The 23,139-nt window shown below is 36.9% G+C and overlaps 1 protein-coding gene across 1 annotated transcript in view; it reads left to right on the top strand.

Moving 5' to 3' along the window:
- The window catches only part of gpc1b (glypican 1b), an 86,122-nt gene that overhangs the window by 44,833 nt on the left and 18,150 nt on the right, over positions 1–23,139 (top strand). The window contains exons 2-3 of the mRNA XM_039657588.2: positions 5,567–5,725; positions 17,743–18,134. Coding sequence (XP_039513522.2) covers positions 5,567–5,725; positions 17,743–18,134 — 551 coding nt within the window. The remainder of the gene's footprint in view (positions 1–5,566; positions 5,726–17,742; positions 18,135–23,139) is intronic.

Raw genomic sequence — 23,139 nt, 5'->3', positions numbered from 1 at the left:
ATTCCACCAGGGCCTGGTTAAGGTTGCTAAAGGTTTATTTTGAAGAGAGTTGACTTAAAGCAACTTATTGTTTACTTTTGCGGTCTATTTGCAGACCTTTGCAGGCTCAAACTTCTGAATGGTAGTGTACATTCACACGCCTAAAAGGCATGGAGGAAATGTATTCTGGGATTCTCGTGTTTTAAATGTCCTCTTTCTAGAGGTTTCTTTAAGATAGATATCCGTAATTACTTCCTTCTGAATGTGGTGATGATATAGTTACTGCTATACAGGCTGACTGTGTGTGTTAATTTGATGCTTTGTCGGTGTAACCGGTTTGAGCTGAACGGATTAAAGTTTACATTTCCTTCCTTTCCCTGTAAAATAACATTAACTCTCTCTCTCTCTCTCTCTCTCTCTCTCTCTCTCTCTCTCTCTCTCTCTCTCTCTCTCTCTCTCTCTCTCTCTCTCTCTCTCTCTCTCTCTCTCTCTCTCTCTCTCTCTCTCTCTCTCTCTCTCTCTCTCTCTCTCTCTCTCTCACACACACACACACACACACACACACACTTTTTTTGGATTCTCATTATGTGGTCTAATTGGATCCTAATAGGAGTTTTCCTCCTTGGAGTTCTCAGATAAGTTAATGGTCTATGAATTGGTCCTTCTTCAATCTCCAATCTTACTCTGTGTGTGTTTGTGGGCCATGAGAGACCTTAGAGGGAAATAGCATTGGCTTTACTCACTATAATGCTTTTATTAGTGGTCATATAAGGTATCTCTCTAGGCAGAAACCAGAAGATGTTTACAAGATGTTTATATGTTTCCAGTTTTACCTACAGAGTAATCTATTTTATATTAACTCTAATTTATCGAGGCGGAACGGAACTCCAGCTCTGCTCACTTTACAGAGAGATGTGATTTATTGATCTCTAAGGGGTAATTTAGCCAGCACACCATGAGTCAGAATCGAACAGGGGTTGTTTTCGACCAAAAACACTGAACAGCCACCAAAAGATCACAACAAATTGCTTGACACCTCTGTGTAACTAGTCTGTTAAAAAAAAAAATATATAATAACTCTCTCAGTTTGAGTTTATAGTGCATTAATATAAATTATCCATTGAAACTGGAATTTAATTAGCTATTTTCTGCCATTTTCTGTGACAGAATTCCTTCTTTCGTATCGTATTTTTATTTTTATTTTATTATTTAGGCCCTGTAAATCTCCTTGGGCAGTAAAATTAAGCTCAGATAAGAGCCCATTAAGTTCTGTTTGCACTGTGCTTTTATATGTGAGAGTGGGAAATAAACCTCTCTCTTCCTCTGTCCTTGGATTGAGAATAGGCTCAGGATAGAAATGGCTGACAGCCCAGCTCTTTAGAAAAAGAATCCTGTCTCTGCCAGTGTGTACTCTCACCGCTGACAAACACACACATGCTCAGTAACACAAGTCACAGGTAGACACTTGATTTATCTGACACTAACATACCACACAAGTTAGACACACTAACACAGAAATACACTCATCTTTATGACCCAAGATGGCAATAAATAAGAATGGTCTGGCTTTCTAATTGATAGAAATGTTCAGAATACTAATGAAAGGACTGCAGGCACAAGCCTTTGACTGATCCACGAGAGCTTAATCAGAGGGAATAATAATTATTGGTTTTCCAAGAATTTATGTAAGCAATAAGGTACGAGAGGCTGTGCTGTATCGTGAATAAGTAACGGCTGAAGGGCGTTGTTAGGCACGACGCGAAGCGGAGTGCCTGCAACCTAGGGGTGTGCGATATGACGATTTTTAATCGTGGACGATTAAAATGTCTCCACGATCTGCTTTTGAAGAAATATCGTAGTATCGTGTTACATTGCATTCTATCAGTTCAGTTCTGGCGCCTCCGTCTCTCAACTGTACAACGCGACGTAGCCTACACATGATCACACGTTAATGAATAGGTCCGGGACACTGCAATTCACAAAAGTTCATTATTTGCATAAGCCTTGCCGGTTAAACATTTAATTCACGCGCTGATGCGCTGTTCTAACGTGCGCTTTCCTGACCGCATAACCCCCGACGCTCACATCCACTAGAAGCCTGTCAAACAGCGCCTGAATACTGGACTAAGTTATCTCTCGAGTCTTATTAAGCTAATACTGTTAAATACGCACAATGTTTACATAAACAGGCTATGTCTAAAGTGAAAGCAAACATTTGAGAGAATATCTGGTGTAATAGGCGTCTATATTAAACGCGTCGCGTGCTGGTCTAAAAGCAACAGGAATAAATAGTAGCCTACTGCCGCTTGTCCTTAAAGGGATAGTTCACAAAAAAAAAAAAAAAAAAAAATCCGTCATTATTTACTCACTCTAATGTTGTTCCAAACCTGTATTAATTTCTTTCTTGTGCTTAACACAAAAGACATTTTTTTTTTAATGTGGGTAACCAAACAGTTGCTGGTCCCCATTAACTTCCAGGAGAGAACCTATAAAAAAACTATAAGGAGACCAGCAACTGTTCGGTTACCCACATTATTCAAAATAACTTTTATTTTCAACAGAAGAAAGAAACTTATTCGGGTTTAAAACATCTTGAGAGAGTAAATTAAGACAATTTTCATTTTTGAGGGAACTATCCCTTTAGTGTTAATAAAACAAAAAAACACAAGGAGAAAATCACTCACTGACTGAGAACTTTAATATATCTTTAATAAGAATCAATTTATTCAGTGAAGTCTATGTAGTGTTTTAATTTCATATTTGTTCGTTTAATTACTTCAATGCTACTGCTAAATACACCTACTGCATCTGAAAAAATAAAGCACTATTTATTTAATATGAATATTAATTTGTGTAATGTTTATCTTGTCTTATTTTTTTAATAACAAAGTAAATAATGACAAAGATTTTGTATCTTCGCCACTGGCCTAAATGTGTGGCTTTCTTTTTTTCTTTTGTTACCTAAGCTTTGTTTTTAACATTGGGACATTAGTTTGGCTGTAATGAACAGCCACTTGCAAAATATTAAAACCAACTTGAAAAAGAATCGTGATAAAAAATCGTGATCGTGATTTTCCTAAAAAAATCGTGATATGATATTTTTTCCATATCGCCCACCCCTACTGCAACCCCTTCAGCCGTTACTTATTCACGATACAGCACTTGCCTCGAGTACCTTATTGCTTTTATAAAACGGTTGCCACACAATATTACAATAAAAAACAATGTATTAGTGCAACTTTTTAATGTAGTTTAATCAATAAAAACATTCCTTCCGCTAGAAAAATATAGTCCCTGGCTGTGAACAACAACGTTCCAATGTGTAATATGCAGGAAAGCTCAAATAAAAACAACAAAACCATTCTCAAACTTTGTCTCATTCTTTTTATTTTTTTACAACACAAAATTTGTGAAATTTCCTCACACAAATAGGCATAGCTTATCTCTCAGCAAACTAACAAATAAAATAATAATAAAAAACACAAGGGCACATATTTTGATAGATAACAGTTAGGTCTTTAATCTAGTTATTAATTTAGTTGCTTAAATGCTGCCTAACAAGAGATACTTTATTTATTGTTGTTTATTTAAATTTATTTGAACATCTCCGTTTATTGTGCACGCATTAAATATTTGACTAATTTGGTGATATAACCTCCTCTTTAGTTGGGGCTCAGCGCTGTCAGCGGTGTTTTCTGTTGAATGTCACTCCAGTGCTTTCTTTGTTTTAAGTTTGGCCTCCACTTTACTTTTACACTTATGTCCACTCACAGACATAATTTAAAAAGGCTAAAATGTTTAAAGTAAATTTCGATTTATATAGGTGGCATGACGATGGATAAGTGGTTTGAGGAACAATTTGGAGAGACTTCTACAAATACGAACTGTCATGCTGAAGTGCTGAAATGTAATACATTCGAGAAGACTCGTAATGAAAAAAATACCGTGCAGCAAACCCAATGGGCAGTGAAATGCTTCGGTGACTGGTATAGTGACAGGTTGGGATTAAGCGCATCGGACAGTTTATGGTGCTGAAATCTTTAGTAGAAATCGGTGTGTGTTTCATCACGACCCTCTCTTCTTATTGTCTTTACGACTCCACCGAAAACATTATTGGATGAGGTGAATTCGCTGCGTCTCTTCAGACACCAGGACAAACTCAAAGGTGGATCATTCAGGAATCTGTTCAGACCCGCGCGTAACGCTACATAGCTAATGATCCCATATTTTTCTCCTGTGGAGCTTCTGACGCCGGTTTCACACCGCACGCGTTAGCAGAGCGTCAGCAGCGCGTATTTTTTTCGGCGTGACAGTTCCGTAGAAGTCACGGATGGTGCGTTGAGTTCCGTCTTGGTGATTTGTTTAAAATATGCTGCAACCTTTTTCACTACACCAGTCACCGAAGCATTTCACTGCACATTGGTATATGTGTGGTTGCTAAGGGTGTTGCTAAGGGCGCAGTGATAACTAGAACCGTTGGGTGAAGCGGTCATTGCCGTGTTTTATCGTGAATAAAGCACAGCTCTTGACCAATCAGAATCAAGGATTGGAACTAACCGTTTTATAATGTTTATCATTTAATAACAGAAAATACCAATATAACAATAAAGTGCATTGTTATTATTTGTTTTATTATTGTTAATAAAATAATATGCATAATAATAATTGTACAGCTGATTAAAATAATAATACATGAATAATAATTTTATTATTACATTTATTTTGCACTTTTTTGTATGCAACTGTGCTGCAAACTGTTAATAGAGAACATTGAACACTGAAAACTGGAAAGGACAGAGAGAGAAAGATTTTTTATATCGACTGAGCAGGTCATCACTTCTATAAAACAATAACACAGGGGTGAATTCACCAGTCGATTGAGTGGAAACTTTCAATTACTGTTCAGCCGCTTCAAAAAATCATTTGTACTCCATTATATAACCGTGCTGTGTTGTTCAGTTGTCACACAGACGCATTCAGATCATATTGAGTTCTCTTTTGCATTTGAATGGACAAAAAACACCAAAGTGCGTATCCTTGTAAGCAGTCTTAAATGAGGTTAGATAAAGTTTAATGTACGTCAGGTTCATTCAATTTCTGGATATTTCCTGTTAGATCAAATATTTTAAATATACTAACACACAAAATAATTGTATGTTATTTCTACATTCATTTGGATATTAAATGTGAAATAACCGGTATCACAACATAAAAAAAAAATATTAGAAACTTTGTTAGGTGCATTCATTACAGAAAAATGTGTGATTAGTTATTATTTTAATTGATTGACAGCAATAATATATGTGTAATGTTTCTTGACCCGCAAATCAGCATATTAAAATGATCATCATGGGAATACATTGCATTTTAAAATGGATTTAAACAGAACACAGTTATTTTAAATTGTAATTATATTTTCTCCAATATTACTGTTTCTACTGTATTTTTGAGGCCTTGGTCACCATAAGAGAATGCTACTGAGATATTATGGGTTATATGATGAATGAATGAATGAATGGATGGATGGATGGATGGATGGAGAAAGTTAAATGCACTTCTGATGATGTTATACTTGTGTCCCTCTCAGGTGAGCACCTGCGGGTCTGTCCTCAGGGTTACACCTGCTGCACGTCCGGAATGGAGGAGAACCTCCTAAACCTGAGCAGAATAGAGTTTGAGACACAGGTGAAGGAGTCTGGACGCTCCTTACAGGTTTCTCTCAGCGGCCACTTCAAGAGCTTTGACGGTGAGTTACTGTCAGGAAACTCACTCATGTCACATCACACAAAAGGGTCTCTTTACATTACACTTCCCATCATGAGGTTGAAAAATTATGAAAAAAATGATGCCACTTATGCCAGTTTTAACCTTAAAGGGTTCTGTCAGGTACTTCATAATACAGAACCCTTTGGGAGTTCCCATCATGTTATGGAATTAGTTGATTGATAAAAGTAGTTTTAATGCAATTTCTTTTATTTTGACAGAGCTATTATTACATAGCTTGTAAACATACTTAATCAAGTTTTATGCAATCATTTAAGAGATTTCTTCTTTAGAACTGGCATAAAGGCTTCTTACAAATTGAGTCAAGAACCGTGGGGTTCTATATAGAACCTTTTTTACTAAGAGGGTGGCTTGCGTGCCCAACAAACCTGTGCTTGATATCTCAGAGTAACACAGTTACAACCTCCATGGCATTAGACAGATGGTGTGTGTGTGTGTGTGTGTGTGTGTGTGCGTGTGTGTGTGTGTGTGTGTGTGTGTGTGTGTGTGTGTACACTTACCCTCAAGCCTGCTGAATACTGTGAGTGTGGATATTATTCATGCTGTTTACCAGTGATTGTGTTTGGAGAGATGGAGATCAAGCCCAAAAAACTTTATATAAATATTATTTATAAAAATAGCTTGGCAAGCTTGCTAAGCTAACGTTAGCTAACGAGGAAATTATAAAAAGATCTGTCCATTTGGCAACAATAAATAAATGAATGACATCAAATTAACGAATTCATGTTTTTCATTTGTGTCCATTATTTATCTAATTTTCACATTGCAAAAGGCAAGGGTAAGGTACAGCTAGAAAGTATACATAATATTGACCAATTAGTGTTTTTAAACCATGGAAAGAGGTCAAAATAACAGCAGGAGAACAATTATGTCACATAACGTTATTAAGCTCAGGAAAGCCATTTTATGACCATAGCATGTTAATTAAATATAAAAAATAGCTAGAGAGGAGATTTTGCTGAATACTATATTACATATTTATTATATTTTTTACTTATGTCATTAGATAATTGTTATTATACGCAAATGTCCGCGTCTTGTACCACCAGACAGGGGCAGTCGACTCGGGGTATTTTATGTAGCTCACAATGTTTTCTCTTCCAAATTGAAATTTTACTGCCGCCATTGAAACAATTTATAACGGAACATGTTTTTCCACTCGACATTATAAAAGTTGTAATGTTGTAACGTTAGTGACAGTCGTAAATCGCGGGCCAATGGCACAACGCTACCCAGCAACAGCTCAGTTATGGCGCTTGCTTACTTTCGTTAGTTTCACCGGATTCATCCATACAGTAATTTTTGTCTATACGGTAAAAAAAAAAAAATATGGCAAAAACTGCTTCTACGGGGCGATAACGTAAGATACAAGGTAATGGAGCTTTTTAATCATTGTTGTGTTTCTTTAGAAATAAATAATGGACAAATGGAGTCTTTGGAAGGGCTCACTCACACAGTGAAACACTCATAGAACACAGCTCCTCCTTAAGGCTGCGAGAAACATTTTACATCCTTCCTACACACACACACAAACACACACACACACACACACACACACATATATATATATATTTTCCTTACTTTCTCTTGCTTTATAATCATTTCTTTCTCTCTCTCTCTCTCTCTTTCTCTGTGTGTGTGTGTGTAGGCATCTTAATCATTGTTTTTGCTTAGATACTTTTTGTGTAGATTGGTGTGTGTGGGTGTTAGATTTGTTTTGATTAGCTCTTTCTGTAAGAGATAAACAACTTCTCAATCATAACATCGTCCTTCACACAATTACAGTACATGCGTTAAATGTGTGTGTTTTGCAGTTTTGAAGGGGGCAATTTTCACAAAATAATAAAATAGACATTATATTGTGCATTAAGAAATCAAAGCCTTTTTTAAAAAACAATTCAACAATTCAAAAACATTTTTTTTTCTTTTGTTGCTTAGTGACATTATTTTCATTCAAGGGCATTTTCCTCTCAAATTCTCATTTAAAGAAATAAAAATGCATTTCTTGTTATTGTGATACAGAAGTTAAAATAAATGTAAAACATTTTGAATTTTAAATGTAAAACATGACCAGTGCATTTCTTGACATTGAGAGGTATATTAATAATAATAAAGGTCAACAGATGGGTTTGTGCAGTTCTGGCATCCTAATCATGATCCTTGCCAAATGTCGCATTTGATTAATTTTATTGGCAAGCAAAACAAAAAAAGTAGAGTAGAGAACAGACATAATATATAACGCTTTTCAAAGATTTAATAATCTCTAGAATGTTTAGTTGAATGTGAATGTTAAAAGCTGAAAAAATATTTATAAAATCTCTCTCTTCTACTGTTTTTTTTTTTTTTTTTTGTACAGTTGGTGACTTAGGTACTGAAAAAAGTCAGTGTCTCTGTTGTTCTGGAGTTCATAAGTGCCAATTTTGGGGTTTAAAGCATGTCTCTGCCAGCTCACCATCCAGGAATCTGTGTGTGTATAAACACACTCTCTCACACACACATAATATAGTGTGTTTGTGGTGAGAATGCTTAAACTGTGATTATTTCCCAAGTGCTGTTGCACAGGGAGGAGATCTGGTCAGTGTGTGTTTCCCAGCATGCATTATGCTTGGCAGGACAGTAAGCAGTGATGGTGGATTATACCCAGGGTGTGTGTGCGTGCGTGCATGCGTGTTTATGTGTAGCTATTTATGCAAGATTTGAAAGACTTAAATCAGTAACAGTGTAAAATGTGACAATATTTATTATAGACATTATAAAACAGCCTCTCTGAATCCTGCATGCTGTCAAAGACGCTAACATTTGTTTCCAGTTTTCACCCCTTACTAACTGCAAAAGAGATCAATTTACAGCAACCTAGGGCCAAGTCTTTAAATTGTAAATCTCAAGGGCTGTTGTCATTTCTACATCGATTTAATTTTCTCTCACATTTTTCTGGTTTAGTTTAATAGCTTCTATCCATCCATCCATCCATCCATCCATCCATCCATCCATCCATCCATCCATCAATTCTATCTTTCTATCTATCTGTCAGTTCTATCTTTCTGTCTGTCTTTCATCCACCCATCATCTTTCTATCCTTAGGACATGTAAATAATCCTTTCATACAGCACTCCTCCTCTTTTACTGTCTGTTTAGTTGTATCTGTCGTCAGGTATGTGAACGATTGGGTTTGTTTCTTTATGTGTTGAAAGGTTTGTCTCCTAGAGAGTTTGTTTTGTCTTCTTAGGATCACAGCTAAAAGTTAGAGCATAATGAGCTGTTATGAGTCTGTTTTAGGAGGTTAAGTATGGGTCTCGATATGTGTGTGTGTGTGTGTGTGTGTGTGTGAATGCTGGTTGCTGGATTCTCTGTAAGGGTGAGGAGATTCTCAGTAGTTTTTAGGCATTTGAGTGGCTTCTCGCTGTAGGGGAGGGTTTCTGAACGTATCAGACTCGAACACATACATTTGGCCACATGTTGATATAAAGCTAAATGGAAGTAATAGATAAAGACTTTCAAAAGACTATCAAGACTATTATACTCCTTCATTCTCCAAACACCAAATTGGTTTCTGGCTAAAGTGCTGTACATATATGTTTGGGTGAAAACCTTAAACATGAATAGTTTTCTTGTTAATTGGAGATATACTGTATAAATACTAAAACAAATCCATGGCGATGAATTACCTTTTTTATGGATCACAACCCTCCACCCTTATTGCTTATTGCCTTTTGCTTCGCTCTGAACACTAGCATTCAAAATCTTGGGATTTTAAAATGTTTTTTGAAAGAAGTTTGCTCACCAAGGCTGCATTTTTTTGATAATAAATACGGTAAAAACATAATTTTGTGGAAATCGTCATATTGTTTTTTACAAGTCTTTAAAGGGTTAGTTCACCCAAAAATGAAAATTAAGTCATTAATTACTCACCCCCATGCTGTACCAACCCCGTAAGACCTTCGTTCATCTTCAGAACACAAATAAAGATATTTTTGATTGAATCTGAGGGCTGGATCACTTTTCCATAGACAGCCTGAGGGACTGCCTCTTGACGGCCCAGAAAGTCATTAAAAGAAAAGGTTTAAATATTCCATGTGCCTACAGTGGCTCAACTATAACTTTATCAAGCGACGAGACTACTTTTTGTGCGAAAAAAAAACGTAAATAACGACTTTATTCGACTTTACATTACTTCCTTATGGGCGCATGCGCGAGAACTGAGACGAGACCGTTCTTCTTCGACTACTTTTTGTTACCGGCTGCTCACCGCTTAGGAGTTTTACTGCCCCCTACCGTATAAGATGACGTACTGCTTGTAAACAGAACGTTTTGCGCCTCCGGCTATATCAGTACGTCATCTTATACGGTAGGGGGCGGTAAAACTCCTAAGCGGTGAGCAGCCGGTAACAAAAAGTAGTCGAAGAAGAACGGTCTCGTCTCAGTTCTCGCGCATGCGCCCATAAGGAAGTAATGGAAAGTCGAATAAAGTCGTTATTTACGTTTTTTTTCACACAAAAAGTAGTCTCGTCGCTTGATAAAGTTATAGTTGAGCCACTGTAGGCACATGGAATATTTAAACCTTTTCTTTTAATGACTTTCTGGGCCGTCAAGAGGCAGTCCCTCAGGCTGTCTATGTAGGACTGATCCAGCTCTCAGATTCAATCAAAAATATCTTTATTTGTGTTCCGAAGATGAACGAAGGTCTTACGGGGTTGGTACAGCATGGGGGTGAGTAATTAATGACTTAATTTTCATTTTTGGGTGAACTAACCCTTTAATGAACAGAGAGTTCAAAAGAACAACATTTTGTCTTGTCACATTTGATCAATTTAATGCATCCGTGCTGAATAAAAGGATTAATCTTACTGACCTCAAAGTTTTGAACATTAGTGTATAGTACCATAGGCTCCATTGATACAGTATGTCCACCTGTGTGTGTGCACCTGTGGAGATTCGGTTGACATCCATGTTATCAGGAGGAGATTCAGGCCACAGCTGGTGTACTGACTGATTTAAGACCCTTCAGACAGAGCTAGAGTTTACAAGCTCCACTGTAGGAGGCTTTAAAGAGCTCGTCTGTGACCATTAAGCTACTGAAGTTCATGTACATTCCAAATGATCTCTGATACTACAGTAGGTGTAGACAGACCTGTAGGTGAAGAACATGACCTTTCAGCTGTGGCTCTGCTTGGCCGCTGGGTTTAACACCCAATCAGAATTCTTGAGTTTATGTGATGGACCCTGCGGCCTTTCACAGGACAAGTGGAAAAAGTGTGTGTGTGTGTGTGTGCTTGTGTTGTTGTGTAAGGGTCAAGTTTCTTAAAATTTCAATTAATTTTACATTAAAGGGTTATGAAAAATCTGTCAGTAATGGGCTCTATGCACGGCGGTATTTCCGGTGAAGGTCTAAGGATGCTCGATAACTTCCGCCGATCGTAGAGTCCAATGCAATACCGAGAATATATATTGAAATTTATACTCCATGGTTATACTAAAGAAACGTTAGTCACAAAAACAGATTAAACAGACACCCCTCGTTGTGTTTATGCTTCTTTTTAAAATTATATTAAATAAACATAACTATATATAAAATTACATCTAAACGTATGTACGTTTCGTTTCAAAGACGGAAGGACAGTACATTTTGAAGACTCTGCCATAATCCCGTTTTCCTCGGTTTTCCTCCGCTTTAATCTCCACAACCGGAAATGGACGAGCATCCTTACGTCAAATGCGGAACTTATGCGTGCATATAGCCCATTACTCATCCACATGTTGTTTCAACCCTGTAAGACTTTCGTTCATCTTCGGAACACAAATTAAAGGGATACTTCATCCCTGGAAAAATTAATGTGTGTTTGAAATGGATCATGTAGATTATGTAGAAGAAATGTGAAAGTATTTTTGAATTTGGAGCTTTCTAGACTGAGAAAATCCAGAAAATGTATTTTGGATGATTACCGATGAGCGACACCTGTGAGACACACCGATCTCATATCTCTCAGAGGAGCGGGAATTTTCTTACCAATATTAAAACGCACATCATCCGATCAGTTGTTTAGTGTTTATGTAAACACTACATTCAGATTCACCAATCAGAATGAATTCAGTTAGATTGAAACAAAAGGTGTGCATGTAAACAAAGAATGGCAACTGCAGTAAGCAAAAGCTGAATCCCGGATATTTTGTACGTTCTCAATGGGAAAAAAGGATGAATGGTAACCCTTACTTCTCAGCTTTCTCCACAGCTAGCTAGCCTGATAGCTTAGCTCCCAAATAAAATGGCTGACACTATGTGTTCATTCTGTGAGTGAGATCCCATGTTGAAAACATGCAGAACAGCTCCTTCTACTGGCTGTAGTCTTTAGCCTCTGGCTAAAAATCCTCCAAAGACGCAAAATGACGATTTTTGCATCATCTGAGGGTTTTTTTCCAGACAAAAAAAAAAAAAGGTGGATATAAGGGTGGAAAGCACGATAATTTGAAAATACTACTGATTTTCTACTAATACAAAGCTTAATGCTAAATCCTAAAGTATCCCTTTAAGATATTTTTGATTAAATCTGAGAGCTGTCTCACTCCTCCAATAGGCTTCTATTGTAATTGAAACTTGTCGGCCCAGAAAGTTAGTATAGACAATGTTTAAAATAGTCCAAGTGACTACAGTGGCTCAACCTTAAGTTTATCAAGCGATGAGAATACTTTGTGTGCACAAAAAAAACAAAACAAAAATAACTACTTTATTCAACAATTCATTTTCTTCTGTGTGGGCCTCTGACATATTAATGCTCATCTAAACATTTTTAGTTTCCATAAATGTCACTTTCTTTTGTCAATTGCGCTCATTCCTGTTGCATGTTTTCAGTCTGGCAACCCATGTAAGCGCCGAGTCCGATGACGAGAGAAACAACCCTCTACAATATTTTGAATCTGGACTGCAGTACCAATTTCAACCACTAGTTGCCAATATTACATACTGCACCTTTAAACTGAATAATGTATACAACCACTGTCAAGTAACCAAGTTTTGATAATTATTCTAATTCTAGGAGAATAGTGAAGTCCATACACCATTATTGAAATAACGACACAGAGGAATGATACTGAGGGTTATGTTCTGATTGATTTTGTCCAGATGATGAATAATAGTGTCATTAAAGAGCTTTAGCATTTAAAGTAGCGGATGACAAAACTGCAGAGTGCACTTACTATAGATTATCGCCCAGTTATTGTTATAGTTAATGTTTTTGCTGTGAACTGGCCTTTAGTAGTAGTGGGTTTGCTAAAGTACATATTGCTTCTATGAAAGGTCCTTTCCAATACAGCTTCAAATGTCTCTGTGAGCATTAATTTAAAATATTGAATAAAATGAGGGAGGGCTGGTACACCTTAAATCAGCCATTCAGCACTTTGTCAGAATGCACAAATACAATTACATGTAATCACATCCAAATCCCTCTCTTCCTTTCATCGCTTCCCCCTCTCTCTCCTCTCATTCCATCACTCTGTGGTCCCCAGCTGCTTGTCTCTCCATCACGGACTCGGCCGCAAATTAACAGCCCGCGTGTTCTGTTACGACGCCGCTGATATAATTACGCCTGCACGCCTGTCAGAGAGATAGATGGAGGAGAGGGAGAGGGAGAGAGGGGTGTAGTGAGGGGATGGAGGGTCAGACCAGTGTGACAGGAATATAAAGAACCGAGGATATACCTTTCACGGCCTTCCTTTTTTTTCTGATATCAGTTTCTCTTTATTTAAAGTCAGGATGTTCCACTGATACATTGACCCAAGAAAAAATAAATAAAAATCAAACACTTAAAAGTTCAATGTGTAATATTTCTGAAGATCTAATGATAGAAATGCAATATGAGATCCATAACTGTGTTCAGTGGTGTATAAAGACCTTACTCAATGAACCTTAATGTATTTATTACCTTAGAATGAGACATTTATATCTACAGAACTGTGGACACCCCTTTCAGGTCGACATATTGTGACGTCATGTTTCTATTATAGCCAAACGTGAACAAACGGCGCTACAGAGCGTGTTTCGTCACTACATTTAAAGAGAAGCCACAGAAACCTAGTAGCTAGCCATACACACAGTGAGTAGTGACTTTTCCCAGTGGTGTAAAATATGTAGTTGGATTTCTTCATGTAACTTAGTGCTTCTCCCTCGCTGTGTTATTGCTTTGCTATGTGGGGATAAATGTGCTGGTTATGTTCGTGAGACAGCTGATTAGTACTCTTGTCATTGACCGGAAACCAGAATGTTACAGGAATCACCAACCCTTCGATCGTGAAGAGTTTTCAAAATCAGAGAAAAAAAGCCTATTGTGTGTAGTAACCTGTGTCTAGGCAATGCAGAGACACCTTTGGGTTCATGCGGATGGACGCGTCGAGTGTATATATATATATATATATATATATATATATATATACAGTATATATATACACTCACCTAAAGGATTATTAGGAACACCTGTTCAATTTCTCATTAATGCAATTATCTAAATAACTAATCACATAGCAGTTTCTTCAATGCATTTAGGGGTGTGGTCCTGGTCAAGACAATCTCCTGAACTCCAAACTGAAAGTCAGAATGGGAAAGAAAAGTGATTTAAGCAATTTTGAGCGTGGCATGGTTGTTGGTGCCAGACGGGCCGGTCTGAGTATTTCACAATCTGCTCAGTCACTGGGATTTTCACACACAACCATTTCTAGGGTTTACAAATAATGGTGTGAAAAGGGAAAAACATCCAGTATGCGGCAGTCCTGTGGGTGAAAATGCCTTGTTGATGCTAGAGGTCAGAGGAGAATGGGCCGACTGTTTCAAGCTGATAGAAGAGCAACTTTGACTAAAATAACCACTCGTTACAACCGAGGTATGCAGCAAAGCATTTGTGAAGCCACAACACACACAACCTTGAGGCGGATGGGCTACAACAGTTGAAGACCCCACCGAGTACCACTCATCTCCTCTCTAAATAGGAAAAAGAGGCTACAATTTGCAAGAGCTCACCAAAATTTGACAGTTGAAGACTGGAAAAATGTTGCGTGGTCTGATGAGTCTTAATTTCTGTTGAGACATTCAGATGATAGAGTCAGAATTTGGCGTAAATAGAATGAGAACATGGATCCATCATGCCTTGTTACCACTGTGAAGGCTGGTGGTGGTGGTGTAATGGTGAGGTGGATGTTCTCTTGGCACACTTTAGGCCCCTTAGTGCCAACTGGGCATTGTTTAAATGCCATGACCTACCTGAGCATTGTTTCTGACCATGTCCATCCCTTTATGGCCACCATGTACCCATCCTCTGATGGCTACTTCCAGCAGGATAATGCACCATGTCACAAAGCTCGAATCATTTCAAACTGGTTTCTTGAACATGCCAATGAGTTCACTGTACTAAAATGGCCCCCACACTCACCAGATCTCAACCCAATAGAGCATCTTTGGGATGTGGTGGAACGGGAGCTTCGTGCCCTGGATCTACATCCCACAAATCTCCATTAACTGCAAGATGTTATCCTATCAATATGGGCCAACATTTCTAAAGAATGCTTTCAGCACCTTGTTGAATCAATTCCACATAGAATTAAGGCAGTTCTGAAGGCTAAAGGAGGTCAAATACAGTATTAGTATGGCGTTCATAATAATCCTTTAGGTGAGTGTGTATGTATAAATAAAGGCATAACAATAGTTTTGATTACATACAGTATATGTGTCTCACTTGTACATTTTCATATTAATTCATTTTTTTAATCAAAACTATTGTTATGCCTTTATAGTAAAGAATGAACAAATATGCAAGGACAGTACGATTTCTGCTGCGGACTGTCATGTTATGAATCAGACTTTAAAAACCTGCATTCGGAGCGACAGGGAGTGAAGGCTCACCTGGATCAGTGGTAACATACTTTGGAAAGGCTATTAAATAAAAATATGAAAGGTGAGAAAAGTGTCCATTGAAGCGTGAAGAGAGATAATGAATGTGGGATCCTCACAGTGCAGGGGAATGTGAATGTGATGGGATTTAGAATCCAGGAACATTCATTTCAACAAGAAAAGACAGCTGGAAAAACTTAATGGTCAATGATCTGCTTAATATGGAGGTTTTGAAATTCTTCATCAAGTCTGTGTGCACTATCCTTTATATAACATTTGTTGGGCCATTTCAAAATTATGATTAATGTGAACTTAATCAGATGTAGGGCACAAAGAGGTCTTATTTAGCACACTGCTCTGTATTTCATCATGAAAGTATTTGTAGAGATAATCCCATTGGTGCAATGTAGGGAAGATCTCTGAACACACACACATAAGATGTAGGAATAGAAATTGTATAGGATTTAGGAAGATTAATTTTGACCTTGTTAGGGCTCATCGTTATTAATTGTGTGTGCGTGTGTGTGTGTACAGGTTTAATATACTTTGTAAAATCTTTGTAAAAAAAAAAAAGGATAGTAAAATCTGAGATCACCTCTACATTTGAATTTACTTCACGGCCGTTAAAAAGTACGCTCTATAGTATAAATATGGGTAGTGTGAATGAAATTCAGACGTACAGTATACGTTCGCCATGTTGTTACTGTCACGTCACATGTCAGTTGTGTCGGTTTACTGTCATTCATAAATGTGTGATTTATTGATGTGTGACTGGGTTATTGTGAGCTGATGATATCACTGGGTTACATAACAATTGACTTTCTCTAAGAACATTTTTGCATGCGAGTAAGTGTGTGTGTGTGTGTGTGTGTGAGAGTGTGAGAGAGAGAGATAGAGAGAGAGATAGAGAGAGAGAGAGATAGATATGTGTATATAGATGTGTTTCAAAGTGTCTGGTGAATTTGTGTGGGGAATAAATAACTTTAGCTAAATAATGAAGGATTCTGGTAAATGAGTTCTCATTTATTTCATTGTTTTTTTTTTATTAATCAATTATTTAATTTTTTATTTTATTTATTTATTTATTTATTGCAAAAAGACTATATCCGAGCTTGCACCCCAATATTATATATAGAGAAAAAGTGTATGTACCTCTATGCTACTGCTATAATTGATTTGTGACACTGAATTCTTAATAGTGCCTCATCTAATCAGATTTATAATGCATTACTGTTTTGAGATGTTTTGGCTTTTAATTCTATTAGTTCTTTTAATTTTAGTATAATTGAGATATTATAGTTTTTATTAATATTAGCTTCTATTTTTCTGATTGCATTTTAGTTCAAGTTTTAGTCATTTTTCATGTTTGTTTGTTTTTTCATTTTTAATACTGTATCATTTGTTATTTTAGTGCATTAGGTTAAACTGAATCAAAATGAGAGGTGTTGTCTTGGCAACTAGTTGAAATAGTTTTTTTTAACTGAAGAACTTGAGAGAAAAAAATGGTCTGAAATTGCTTGTAAATTTCACAAATAATTACTAAGTAACATTGAATTAAACATTTACATTTTCGTAAAAGAAGAAATGATGTTTTCTTGTAAAACATACTCAATTAGTCCTACAGTTTCATTTAATTTGGTTCATTTGTTGTAAATAACATTATATTTTGGGTGCATCCATAAAATCCCCCCAAATACGGAAATAATCAAATGAGATGAAGTGCCATAAAATAAATAGCTTGATTATGTCATTTACTTGACTTATTATAATGAGTACATGGTTATGTGATTTATTGCAATTAAATCTAAATGTATCCATTAATGGACAACACACATAAATATAATTTAACATAGATTAATTTGATAGATACTGTAATATATATATATATATATATATATATATATATATATATATATATATTTTTTATGTAAAATATTGCTCATATTATACTGTCTGTCCTAACTGAACTAAGGCCAGATCCTGGCTTAGTCTAAACCCTGTCTGTGAAACCAGACCAATGTTGTTGTTTTTTTCATTTTTATTTAGAGTGTGGCCCTTGAGCTTTCCAAAGTTGAATCGCTGCTCCAATATTTTTGTGTGTGTGCTTCCAGATTATTTCTTGGAGCTGTTGAATCGTTCTGAAGCATCACTCCAGACTTCTTTCCAGAGTGGATTTGGACCTCTCTTCTCTCAAATCACAAAGGTGTTTCAGGATCTGTACTCAGACCTCCGGCGCTACTATCGAGGGAGCAACCTCAATCTCGAGGAGGCTCTGAATGAATTCTGGGCCCGTCTGCTGGAAAGACTCTTTAAAGCCTTAAACCCTCAGTACAGTATTGGAGAGGAGTATCTGGAGTGTGTAGCCAAGCAGTCAGAAACGCTGAAGCCCTTTGGAGACACTCCCAGAGAGATGAAGACCAAAGTCACACGCACGGTTATTGCAGCCAGAACATTCGCGCAGGGTCTGGTGATCAGCGGCGAAGCCGTCCGGAAAGTTTCACAGGTAACTTTCTCTGAACTCTCGTGATCAATAATTATCAGAAAAAGTTAAACTTTTGCATTTGGTTGGCAATAAACGTGTCATTTAAATAATGGGCGTGGCAAAATAAATTCAAAAGCCTATAAATCATAAACAAAAACTCAGAACTTCACGATAATTGGTGAGCATATGTGCCATAACATCATTAACAGGCCTGCAAAGTTATATGGAGATCGGACAATAGGTGGCGCTATAACTGTTAAAAATCTTAAATATATATATATATTCCCTATGGTAAATTGCCAGTAATGGTCTTACTAAATAAAATGAATGTCTTTGGCTGCTTTTGTGCTTAAAGGCCTTAAGTGCTTGAACCCCGATGAATGCTGCTTGCAGCTTTAATTTTTAAATGTAATTTATTCCTGTGATGAAATTCTGAATTTTTAGCATCATTACTCCAGTCTTCAGTGTCACATGATCCTTCAGAAATCATTTTAATATGCTAATGTGATCCCTTTAGCTACACTCCCTTTCAAAATTGAAATGATTACACGTTTTATTTTATTTATTTAGCCTCACATAAATGCGGTTATTCTTCTCTGGAACACAAAATTAAAAATTACAGAAGAATCACCACCCATCTCTTGCAATAAAACAAGCTTATAGTGAATGTCGACACTAAACGTACCATAAAAGTATCATAAAAGGGATCCACTTGTGCACTATATTAACAGCATGCAGGTTTGAAACAGTGGTTGAGTAAAAAATGTAACATTTTGCTGTGAACTATTCTTTAAAACATCAAATATGTTGGGGCTTGCTCTGATTTCTTCACTTTATGCTGTATTTCAGATTTCACAAAGGACACAAATTTGTTGTTTTGCACCTGGTTATAGATTTCAGAAAGATTTCCTTCTCAGTATTTATTGTATTCATATTTTATACCTGTGGCAATGAACAAACCCAATACCACCTAGAACCGAGACACACAGACACAAACACACGTTGAGGCATTGTGGGAAACCACGTAGGATCAATGCATCAGGAAAACAAGGCAAAATGAATATCCCTGAGGCCGTGGCAATGAGTGTACATATAAACACACCCACACACACAGACACACCACAACAAAAGTATTGCATCTGACCAATTAATGCTGATATTCAGCCTTTGCAGGTTCATCCAAACTGTACTTTGTTTCGTGTAAAGACCATTTATTGTTGTTTGAAATCCTTGGAGGCAAAACCCCATTTCTTTACCCAATAAAAGTGTCTGTATATTCTGACATGTTAAAGTCAAAAATGTAAATTAAACCTAAAATGTACCGCAGACATAGCATATGGCCATACTATTGCAATATATTTCATTGCAGGGAGACAGTGTAGTGATTCTCATTCTCATTCATTGATTCTTCTCACCAAGTGAAGAGGAAACGGCAAGCTACTTTTATTTATAAAGTAGTTCAACAACAGTTGGTGTTGATTTCATTTTTTAAAACTATATCAGCTATATAAAGCCTTCTTATTCTGTCAAGCCTTGAAACTTCTATTAGTAAGAAATACTTCACCCAAAAATAAAACAAATCATTATTTACTCACTCTCGTGTGGTTCCGAACCCGAGGCGTTCCAAACCGTGCTGAACCATGCATGGTTTCCACACTAGGAAGAGATTCAGTTTCACATATAGGGTTAAAAACATGTTACATTATCACTGATAAAGGATAGAAAGATCTTTGATTTCTTTTTATTGCTGTTGTCCACTTTGGTTTATCTGTTGTTTACTTCTCATTCTTTTCCTCTGCCTTTCTTCTCCTCTTCTCAATTCTCTTCTCTCCTGAAATCTAAATGAGTAGTGAAGGGAACCTAACTCTGTGTCTGACCTCTTCAAAGTAAGTCAAGGTTGACAACACAGAGAAACTGCCAGCACTGCATATTGAAAAGGGCAGTATGTGTGCGTGTGTGTGTGTGTGTGTGTGTGTGTGTAAGGTGGGGAAATGATTGGTGTGGCAGTTCAGTTCCAGTCTGTTTTGTCTGACCAAGAGATGTTTTTAACCCCAGTATGTAAGAGGGAAACTACACAGAGAAGAAACTCCCAGAATGCACTGCACATAACACACATATTCAATTGCATTTTGCACGGTGACTAAATAATATATATTAGCCATAATGCACTAGTGTCAATCCCATTGGCTGGCGCTTACAAAGTCACACTTCACGTTTTGACTGCAGCAAATCAGTTCCAACAACTTGATCAATATTCATGAGCCCAGCAGCCTGTCAGACATTAGCATGCTTTATTTTGTTCTAATTACTAAAGTTAAAGAGCACCTATCATGGATTTTTGAAAATGACTGTTCATGTAGTGTGGAATATAGCTCTAAGGGAATGAAAACATCCTGCAAAGATTTATATCTAAAAGTGCACCGTAAGTTATTGTCTTTCAAAAGTGAGAGTCGACTCTGAGTCTATGAAATGAATTGTTTTTGAAACGAGTCATTAGCTGTTACATCGTAACGTAGAGAGGTCATTGGCCGCTCCCAACAACTGCGCACGCAGACTTGAAGTGACGTCTAGAACACATTAAAATACTTCAGCTGAATAGCGTCATGTCGAGAATACGCTGTGTTCTACATTGCAAAGACAGTTCAGCCACTTGTTTCCATTGTCCAGGGACGAGCATGTGAAGAATCAGTGGTCAGAGTTCATATTAGCAACGATACCACAACAGTATAGCCCGAACCTTGTGTTCACATAATTTTAATGACGAATCATTCAAAAACATGAATGAATTCAAATGTGTATTCGCAAGCCGGTTGTTCCTGAAGGAGGGCTCAGTATCCAGTGTTTATGGATCAGGTTCGTCCTCCTCCGAATCACAATCTGTGAGTAATATTAATAATGTTTGCTGTTATGTTTTCTGTAGCATGCACAATATAGTTTTGTGTTGTGTGTGTTGTGTACACTCCGCGCAGCTTCTAAGCGGGGTAAAGTTAGTTTTGTTTTTGATATTCACCAGACATTCATTGAAAAATGGCAATTACCTCCTAAACGACTTAGCCAAATATGACTTCGCTGTATATAATAAGCACTGTCCCTCAAAAGCCGCCACAATGTGAGTATCGCCGGGAAAGCTCGCTCTTGACGGAGACGCGAGTAAGGGACCGTGTGGAAAGTGCACTTTTTCTGACACGTTTGTTCAAACACTATATACAATTTTCAACACTTGACAAGCTATAATCCTGGTTATGGGCGTTCCGTTTCCGATAATCTCTGCCTACGGTTTACCAATAACAACTGACTGGGTCATTTGACCAATCGCCGCAGATTCGCGTCACTCAAAGGAGGTGTTTGGGAAAATGAATTGTCGAACGAATCATTTGAGAGTTGTTGAGCAAATCAGTTAAAAATAAATGCATATTATAAGACAAATAAAGTGTTTTTTATCCTTGCATGCACGTTAAACTGTTTTTGGGAACTCCTAAAACAAAAATAGGAACATTTCAAATGCTATGATAGGGGCTCTTTAATAGTAATAATAATGTTTAACTGGCTGATGTTTCATTAAAAGTTGAGTTCTTTCAAATTATATCACATATGTTAGTAAAAAAAAAATAAAACTGTGTGAAGAGAGGCTGATTGGGATGGGAATTATTTAAAAAAAGTACCTAATATTTGTATGCGCCAATTATTTTAGTTTCTTATCTAGTTAGCTTAACAACATGCAAATGTCAAACTTGGGCTTCCACTATTTCAACGCATTCTCACCCCAAGGCGTCACCTTTGACCATGCTTCAATATTTGACGTTTTAGGTGCCCTTTAGCGTCACTTACATGACGCGATCCTACGGCGTCATCTAACTGACGCTAAAGGAAAGCGTCAGTTAGAGGACGCGGTTAGGTTTAGGTGTGGGGTGGGGGTAGGGTACACGCGATCCTAGGGCGTAATCTAACTGACGCTAAAGGGCGCCTAAAGCGTCAGATGTTGAAGCATGTCCAAATGCTTCCCAAGGCGTCAGTTAAGTGACGCCTTGGGGGTGAGAATGGGCTGACTATTTCTGTGAGATGCAGTGTTGCTGCCTGTGTATTCCCAAAATCTAGGCAGTTGCCTATGCAGGGAGCATACAGCATAAACAAACGAAAGGTTTTGGAATAAAACTATTTTGTGTGTATGCGCCAAAGGGAGTTGAGCGTCCTACTTTTGCTGTGTTCTTTTCTTCTGAGAGTTTTGTTAAACAAACTGTCTTATCTTTTGCTCTCAGTGTATCTTATACAACTCAATCTGGAAGTGATGGTTTTGCAATAAAACTAGCGTCCCTGTTTCTTTTATATTAGAAAGTTTATTTCAATTAGTGCCCCCTTTCCCTTACGCCTCCATGCCATTTCTGTTAAATAGTGCGTCATTCTATTCTGTTATACTCATTTATAATATCGTTCATTATGTGCGGCAATTCTCTTAATGGATTGTTCTGGCTTCAGTAAAAGTTAAGCTTGATCAACAGCATTTGTGGCATAATGTCTATTACCACAGAAATGAATTTAGACTCATCCCTCAGTTTTTCTTTTAAACAATAATCTGTTATAATGACATACTTACAATGAAAGTAAACCAGGCCAACATTCCAAAGGGTTTAAACGAAGAACTGTGAAGCCCATAAATTATTCAGTAAAACCCTTATTAATTCATTTGTAAAGTCATCTACTTTGGACTACTTATATTAGGTTGATTAATGTTTGGTTATTGACATTATTTCTAGTTGGAGTTTGCTTCAAAGATATACATGAACTTTGATAGGACTGGAAACTTGATTTCTTTTTTGTGTTCGATTTCTTTGTGTGTGTGTGTATTTATTTTTATTTTTTTGTATTTATTAAATATTACTATTTAGGTTTGATTTATATATATATATATATATATATATATATATATATATATATGAAGAGTTCAGATGCAAAAGCCTCTAAATGCCATTTGAAATTTTCTTCTAAAATGACCATTTTTATCAAGCTTGTATATTTAAGTTCAGTAATT

This window comes from Pimephales promelas, chromosome 5 (genome assembly GCF_988280905.1).
Source record: "Pimephales promelas chromosome 5, fPimPro1.hap1.1, whole genome shotgun sequence".
Classification (NCBI taxonomy): Eukaryota; Metazoa; Chordata; class Actinopteri; order Cypriniformes; family Leuciscidae; genus Pimephales; species Pimephales promelas.
This window is presented reverse-complemented; position numbering and strand designations above follow the sequence as displayed.